Here is an 8439-nt window from a genome sequence, read left to right as displayed (position 1 = left end):
ATAAGATTTTCCAAGTTTAAATTTAATTTTGTTTTTGTCATGTCATATTAGTCAAAATTTTATGTGAAAAGCTCTTATTTTTAGAAACTCTTTTTTTGTTTGAAGGTACAATTTTGAACATACAGGTGTTCAAATAATGTTTAGTAATAATATTATTCTTTGTGTCAGTTTCTTTTCTAATACAAAATAGTGTTTAAAAAAAAAGATTTATTTATGAGAAATAAAAATTGTGCCATTTTAAGAATTAATTTTAATGCGATAAATTTTTAAACGTTTCTGAAATAAATCAAAACTTTGATCACATCAACAATTTTATCTTTATATTTATGTGCTAGCAAATTTTCTCATTAGAGTTTAAATGTTTTACTGTAGTTTGTTAAGAAAATAAAAATATATGCTAAGAGTGCGAAATTATTTGCTACCACCTTATTCTGCATTGTGTTAGAAAAATTTATTCACGTGCATAAAAAAATTATGCATATTTTGACTGTAAGGGAATATTTTATTTATGTTTATTTAGTACACCGGATGCTCTACTGATTCGCGCTCGAACGCTAACCGGATGTAGAAAATATCTTCCGTCAAATTTACATCCTCTTCTTTTTTACATCTTTCACCCTCTCGTTGCCGGAGGATCTGAAATCCGTCGAGCGATCGATCGCTCGTAAGGGATGAGCAATTTTTCCCGCGTACCGTCACCCTGATGATTCCGCGCGCGCGTGCGCGCGCGCGGGGCCCAATCGGAAATTGATGGTACCGCGGACGTTCACCGCAAAATGGCGCGCCATTTCGCGAGATCGGCGCGTGGGTGACGTTCCTAAACCGCGCGGTTTGCCGAGCCATTAAGAAAACACAATAGCCACTTCACACCCGTCCGATCTCATCCACGTGAGCGGCAGCTCGGGCCAGGCAGAGGGGGAGGGGGCAGGGGGAGGCGGTGGCGGTGTACGCAATAACGCAGTGTTTAGTAAATCGTTCGGCAAAGTGCGCGTCGTGTGTTACACGGAAGCAAAGGTCTATCTACCATCTATTTTAGCCCCCCTGTTGTCGCTCATAGCAGCAGTCCGGGAGGACGCGCGACCCTCGACAATCGTGCTTCGTACACTCCTGAAAATTTCATATTTCTTGAAGAAGACTGAGCGTTATATGTTACAAAGATGCGTGGGAGATTTTTCCCTTCCTCCTTCTCCTCCTTCTGCTCCTCCTCCACTTTTTCATCCCTTTTCCAAAGCACCGCGAATTCGCCGACCGCATATTCGATTGATTTCTCGCGGATAAAAATGACGTTACGTTCCGGGTAGCTTCTTGCATCTGTCCGATGTCGATATACTTTATGTCCTACGTATTTGCGGTTTTGGTCCTTCGGACCGCGCGTATTGATTTTATAACTCTCCACGTTATTATACAATACTTCAAAGATCTCTCGACCCAATAAAGACCTAAAGCAAAATCCGATAGCGGTTTGGTCGCGAATTCGCCGGAACTCTTTTTTTTTTAATTTTCTTGATGGCAGGGGTGTACGGATATATATGTAATATCTCTCGTCTTGTTCAAAACTTACAAGATTTTTTTTTTTTAGAGTGGCTGCGCGTGTTGTGGCTCACATCGCTCGTACATTACCGAAATCAGTTTCCTGCTTTCTGTACAACTCTTACGAGACATTTCATCTCCTCGATCGCGCTCGTTCGGTACGATGCCACGATAATGATTAAAGCTACTTTGGAACCGAATTCAGACTCGTAGAAAATCCCTTATAAAATGCTTCGTTTTAATCTAATAATAAAGGTTCCCATTCGCGCACGCATTCTCTCTCATTCGTTACATGCGTTACTCACTCGCTTGAACTTTTCGTTGCCGTTAAGACGCAGAGGTCTGGCATGGCCAGTTTGTTTGTTTTTTTGGTGACGCTTCTCGAGAACGACGCTCTTCGCCGAGTAGTTCAATTACACGCACTCTCGATGCGTGTCACTTGAGCGCACAGCACTGCTAATTGCAATGAATTTTTCGTAAGAACAGTTCGCCAAAAATCGTGCAGAAAATTCCGACAGCATTCGTGGCATTGTCCGTTTGTGGCTCTCTGGCGCGTAAAACTCGGAAACTCCCGAGCAAATCGGGGAGACCTTCGAACCGGCTCGAACACGCTCGAACATTCGCTCGAGCCTCTCGCTCACACGTTCGAAACCTCCACGAGTCCGCGGGAGTTCCCCGACTTTTCTCATACATTCAACGTGGTGTTGTTGATGAGGTTGGTGTGCTGGTTGTTGGCCTGGCCGTCCTGGCTGGTCTGCCTGGCAGTCTGGTTGTGGCCGGCTTCGCCGCTCTGTATGCTGAAGTGCCTGTACGATATGTACTCTGGCGGTATCGGCTGCTGCTCCCTCTTGACTGCCTCCCGCTGCTTCTTCACTTTGAGGTAACCCAAGACGGACACCAATAGGAGGAAGACGACAAAGCCCATGCAGCAGCCGACTATCAGACCCAGCCGTCTCGTCAAGAAGCTACTCACACTGCCAACGTCGCCCATGGCCGAGCCGTCGCTGCTGATCACCGCGTCCGGCGCGTCCAGCGTCTTCACCTCGGTGCAACGGCTGGTCGAGGAGTCCGTCATCTGCGAGCTCGGCGTGGACGCGAGTATCTCGACTTGTGTGAAATTGAGCTGCTCCATCGGGCCGTCCTCTACCCGCGACGTCATCCAATTACCAAGACCGAATACGCAGATCAGGTAGCGGGTGTTCGGCGACAGTTTCGACAGTTTCACCGAGCGCGCGTTCGGCTCGAGTATTTTGGCACGTACCTGAAATGCAAACCGATAAAAGTGACGCCGCGTGTTCGAGGGCTTTGAATAAATGTGGGGGAAAAAAGTAATTTTCAACAAAAAAATTCAATTTGCAAATCCCGCAATATCCTGCAATAAAGCTGCGGAGAGCTCTTTATTTTTGTTATCTAACTCTCTAAATCTTAATCAGTGAATATTCACTGTCTTTGAGTAATTTTCACTTCAGAATTAACGTATAGTCACTGAAAGTCAGCGTATTGCCACTGATTTTGTCGAGTTTTCACCGATTGTGATTTAGAGAGAAGAAAAGGGGCATTAATGTGTTTCCTGTAAAAAGTTGTATTATATATATTTTTTCCTTTGGAATAACGTAAAGTAAAAATCTCCCCCCCACGGAATAACGAACGCGTAGCGATCGCACGTGCGAGCACACCGCTGTTTATCCAGTAATTACTAAAAATGGATAAACTCGGATTTCTTTCAGGGCGACGCGAAAATACTTAATCCGACCGAAACGCCGCGCCGCCTTTTTGCACGTTTGCGCCGATCGATCAGCGAGGACGGTGTCGGATGTGACAACACGTTTTTGCGAAGGACGAGCTAGGGGCTCGTCGAGAGAGAATGAGAGAATGAGAGAGAGAGAGAGAGAGAGAGAGGGAAGGGGGCGGGAGGTCCTCGGCTATATCGATCGAATCAAACGTCGTTTACACTTTACATTTTATCCGCCCCACCCGTTCGATTTATACCTCGTGTTGTAGCCGTGCTCGCTTTTTGGCGACGATCACGCCACGTGCGTTACACACAATGAGGGTGCCAGGTTTTTTTTTTTTTTCGATACCTCGTCGACGTTATCCAGGGCGTGATAGGCCACCTGGTAGCCGCGCAGGCCGGAGTGATTTCTGCTCTGCCACGACACCAGGACGGAGAAGGGCTGGATGTCCTGGATCGCCAGTTTCAGGACCAGGGGCGCGGTGCAGAAGGCGTGCGGGTCCAGATCCAGGAAGACCAGGCCGCGCAGCTCCGGCGGCTGCTCGCATCGCAACAGACCGCCGTCCACGTCGTTCATCCTCAGTCCACCCCCGCGATTCCGGCTCATCCCGCCGCCGACCAGCTTCTGGTGGTCGCGCAGCCATTCCCAGAGCTCCTGGGACTCGCAGTCGCAGTGCAACGGATTCTCTACGCGCGGATTTTAATGCCCGTGATTATCTCAGGAGAGAGAGAGAGAAAGAGAGGCGTATCTCTCGACGTTTACAGGCGTATCGGTATTCCGTTTTGCTCTGGTCCTTAAAAAGTTTTTTATCACGCCACGACGCGCATCGTGAATGTCGTCGTGAAGATCCCGTGAGTTATGCAAGCTCGGGGGTGCTTAGATTCGCCGTAAGCACCGCGACGTTTACGGCAACCTAAATTACCGCGACGGTATAGCCGCGCTATTCCCGCCGTGAATAGCACCGTGATGTTTTGTAACCGTTGCTCGCGATTGTGTGCTTCGCGTTCATATCGGTTCACTCGACGTCGAGGAGCTCCGAGTGTAACTACCCGGCGGGGCTATTTTCGACTGTGAGTCCAATTCGCTCGCATGCGAAGATACGCCGGCGATGAGTTTTGCATGCGACCAATCATCTCACCGGCTGAGATTGCTATTGTCGAACGTAGCGCGATATGATCCGTGTGAATGGCGTCACGTGTGCTTTATACGCGCGAGCAGTATCGTCAAACGTAAGAGAAATTTTTTTTCGTGCTAACTCGCAATAAACGGCCGAATAACAGTTCCGAAACGTACCGAATGCTTTATACAGGAAATGACTTGCGGCTCTCCGAAATAAAAGATGAAAATTGAAACGAGAAACTCTCATCTTGTGCAATTTACGTAACGAGTGAGTTTCCTTACAGAAATTTAACACTAATAGTATTAAATTGACCAGAGTGAAATAATTAATTACTTATTTAGAATATTAATAAAAAAAAGGCGGTTTTTCTTACATTTACAAAATTAAAAAATTCGTTTAACTTTTAAGAATTTTCTTTACCGATCGGTTGCTTTTAACACTTGTTTTTAACACTTAAAATAAATAATTATCGGCCAATTTAACACTGTCAAATAAAAATTTCTGTAAGAGTTATAATAAAGTAATAAATTGTACTTACCCTCGGCCCGTAAACTTCGTATTTGCGTTTCGAGTGGTCGAAAGGCATTCAGCGGTAAGTTCGCTAAGTAGTTCCTACTTAGATCTAAAATCCTGAGCTTCTTCAGCGGCTTGAACGCGTCCGGCGAGATCGACGATATCCAGTTGCCGTAGAGGTGTAGCTCGGCTAAATTCTCCAAATGTTGGAACGTGCCCTTTCCCACTCCGCTTATCTGATTATACGAGAGATCGAGCACCTGCAAAGCTTTAAGGTCAGGCGGGAAGTCCTCGAGCTCTTTCAAACGGTTGTGCGTGAGATTCAGTAGTCTGAGATGCTCCAGCCCCTTCAGTCTTTCTTGCGGCAGTAGCTCCAGCTCATTGACGCTGAGATCTAGCGTGAGTAAATTCGAGAGGCTGCGAAACGCGCTGGGCGACACCCTGGATATCATATTGTTGCCCATAAAGAGGTGCATCAGCGCGGGAAACGCCTCGAAATCTTGGCTGGTAACTATCGTTAAGTTCGTCCCGGAGATGTGAATTTCCTGAAGAGCCGGATACTTTGCCTCCGAGCTGATCTCGTGTATTCTCACGAGGGGATTAGCCGTAACGTTCAGCCATGCTAGACCGGGTATATTTTGCGCCGTGAGAGCGACGGCGGGTATTTGCCGGAACTTATTAGCCGCGAGCTCGATCTTCCGCAGCATATTCGAGCGAGCGAAGAAATTCGCCGGAAGAGCCGTTAAGTGGTTATGGCTCAGATCTACGGATATAAGACGGGAGAAATTGACGGCGGCGAAACCGATGAGAGACGTGATATAGTTGCCGCGTAGATCGAGCTCGCGTAGACTGGTCAAGCCGTTCAGTCGCGACATGTCCACGCGGCGAAGAACGTTGTTGGCCAGGGAGAGAAATTCCACCGTAGTGGCGTTGGCGAACACGTCGTACGGGACCTCCTGGAACCTGTTGCCGTCGAGTTTCACCTCCTTGAGCGCCTCCAGGCCCAGGAACAACGTCCCCGGCAGTACCATGAGTAAATTGTTGCTGAGCAATAGCTTTCCCAGATTCTTATTCTTCGAGAATATCTCGGCCGGCATCCTGTAGATTTGCGACGAGTCCATCGCGAGATGTTGAAGGGACGGCAAGCCGTCCAATGAGTTGGCGTTGATCTGACTAAAGTTGTTGTACGATATTCTTAAGACTCTTAATCCCGGTATGTCTAGGCGATCCAACGCCGTGGCAGTGAAATGATTGTGCTCGAGATTTAGCTCGTAGAGATTGTTCAGTCCGCGGAAGGCACCGTTCTCGATCACGCTGACGGTGCAGTTCTTCAGGTTGAGCGTTCTAATCGGCAGCCCCTCCTGAAAGATCTTATCGTGCAGCACGTTCAAGTGATTGTTGGCCAGATCGAGGATGCGCAGTCTTTTGAGGGCCGTCAAGGCGTAAGGATCTAAACGGCGTAGACCGTTGTCCTGGAGATAGAGTTCCTCCAGTTCGTGGAGCTCCGAGAAGGTCTTGACGGTCACGTGGCTCAGTCGGTTCATACTGAGCTCGAGGAACTTGAGCGCCTGCATCGGTTTGAAGGCGGTGTCTTCTATCCGTGAGATAGAATTATTCGTGAGATACAGGCGTTCAACCAGCAACAGGTCCCGGAACAATGGGGCTTGAAGACGAGTCAGCCTATTATGTCCGAGCCACATGATCCTGACCGAGGCCTGGCCCCTTAATGAGTCATTGTGTAGGACGCCGAGTCCATTGTTATCCAGCTGAATGGAAACCAAAGAGCTACCGCTGTTTTCGCTCTGGCCGACGTCGTTCGACACTTGGAACACATCGCCGAGCACCGCCAGAAGGTTACCCTGCAGATTCACGTGTTGCAGACTGTGCAGGGATCTCAGGGCGCCGGTTTCCATGTCCGTGATGGCATTGTTTTGCAGATGTAGCTCAAGGAGCGACGGTAACGGCGCGAACACACCACGTTTCACTTCGGTGATCTGATTATCCTGCAGCCGGAGCTCGCGCAGCTGCTTCGCCTTGGCGAACGTGCCCACCTCGAGCTCGCGGATGCTATTACCGTCCAGCGACAGGGTCGAGAGATTCTCGCAATGCTCGAGAAAGTCGCGCGGCACCTTCTCGATGTAATTTCCGCTTAGATGTAGCTGCGCTAATTGACCGAGCGTAGCCAGGCCGCGCGCATCGATCCTTCTGATGGCGTTTTGTTGAAGGTACACGACCGAGAGGCTGGTGCTCCCGGCGAACGTTTCCGCCGGTATTTCCAGAATGTTGTTCTCCGCCAGGAAGAGCTCCTTCAACTCAGGCAGCCTCGAGAACACGCCTCGGATATAGTGTATGTGATTGTGGCTGAGATCGATCGACCTGAGCTTTTGATTGGCACGGAAGGTGGCCACGTCAAGAAACACGATCTTGTTGTGGCTGAGGTCTATCGACTCGAGATCGATCAAGGATATAAAGGCATCCTTGTCGACCGATTCGACCGCGTTGTAATAAAGCGAGAGGGTCTTTAGGGACGGACAGCAACGAAAGCAATTGAGCGGAATGTCCTTGAAATTGTTGCTACTGAGATCGAGGAAGTTTAAGGCGTCCAACCTGGAATAGCCGTCCTCCGGGAGCTGGGATATCTCGTTCCAAGCGAGCCTCAAGGACGTGAGATGTTCTAATCTTCTTAAGGACGTCATGGGGAATACTCTGATCTTGTTCTCCGCCAGATCCAGGTCCTTTAAAGTGCCCTCGAGCCCGGCAAAGGCGTACTCCGAAATTTTCATTATTTGATTACCCTTCAGGTTTAGTTTAATTAACGCGAGCCCGAAGAAACTGAAGCTCGGCAGCTCGTAAACGAGGTTGGCCTCCAGGTCCAGCGCTTTGAGTAGGCTCAGTGAGGCCATGGCCTTTTGAGGTACGTGAGGTAGTCGGCCGGATACGAGTGCCAAGGATTCCAGGCTTTTACTCAGTCGCGTGAAAGCATCCTCGCTTATTTCGCGGATCGCGGAATGCGATATTTGTAGATGCCTAATTTGCGAGCCCGCCGGGAAAGCGGCGGACCGAAGTTCCTCTACTTTCCGATCCAACTCGTACACGCTCAATGATTGAACGAGCGCCCCTGGAACAATCGCGAGATATTTCAGTCAAAGCCACCGACTTGCTTTGCAAGTTACAATTACAATGCGAAGTGCAATGCTGAATTCTTCTGTTTTTCTTACTTTTTATCGGAAAAATTTTTATCGAGTATATTTTATCGAATATCAATAAATCTAAAGGAAAGAAATAAGTCACGCTTTCCAATAAATAGACACATATATGTTTTGAAAATTTTTGTTATTGAAAAACGAAAATTTGTGTAACTTGCGCTAGAAATAAGACAAAATTTAAATGAATCGCGTGTAAAAATGTATTTGGAACCTTTATAAAAACATTATTAGATAAAAACATTAGATAAAAAGAAATAAATTTCAAAAACAATATAATGAATAAATCACAGGATGAAAATGTGTTAGCTGTAACCGGATTAAAATACCACGCGTATCC

The 8439-nt window shown here is 47.7% G+C and overlaps 1 protein-coding gene across 4 annotated transcripts in view; it reads right to left on the bottom strand.

Moving 5' to 3' along the window:
- Positions 1 to 600: 600 nt before the first annotated feature.
- The window catches only part of LOC105828797 (protein artichoke), a 184796-nt gene continuing 176957 nt past the window's right edge, over positions 601 to 8439 (bottom strand). For all 4 annotated transcript variants that reach the window (XM_036292121.1, XM_036292125.1, XM_036292129.1 and 1 more), the window contains 3 exons: positions 4922 to 8014; positions 3612 to 3949; positions 601 to 2791 (listed from right to left, as the gene is read on the bottom strand). In XM_036292121.1, coding sequence (XP_036148014.1) covers positions 2216 to 2791; positions 3612 to 3949; positions 4922 to 8014 — 4007 coding nt within the window. In that variant the 3' untranslated portion in view covers positions 601 to 2215. The remainder of the gene's footprint in view (positions 2792 to 3611; positions 3950 to 4921; positions 8015 to 8439) is intronic.

The sequence above is a fragment of the Monomorium pharaonis genome, chromosome 1 (assembly GCF_013373865.1).
Source record: "Monomorium pharaonis isolate MP-MQ-018 chromosome 1, ASM1337386v2, whole genome shotgun sequence".
In the NCBI taxonomy this organism is placed as follows: domain Eukaryota; kingdom Metazoa; phylum Arthropoda; class Insecta; order Hymenoptera; family Formicidae; genus Monomorium; species Monomorium pharaonis.
This window is presented reverse-complemented; position numbering and strand designations above follow the sequence as displayed.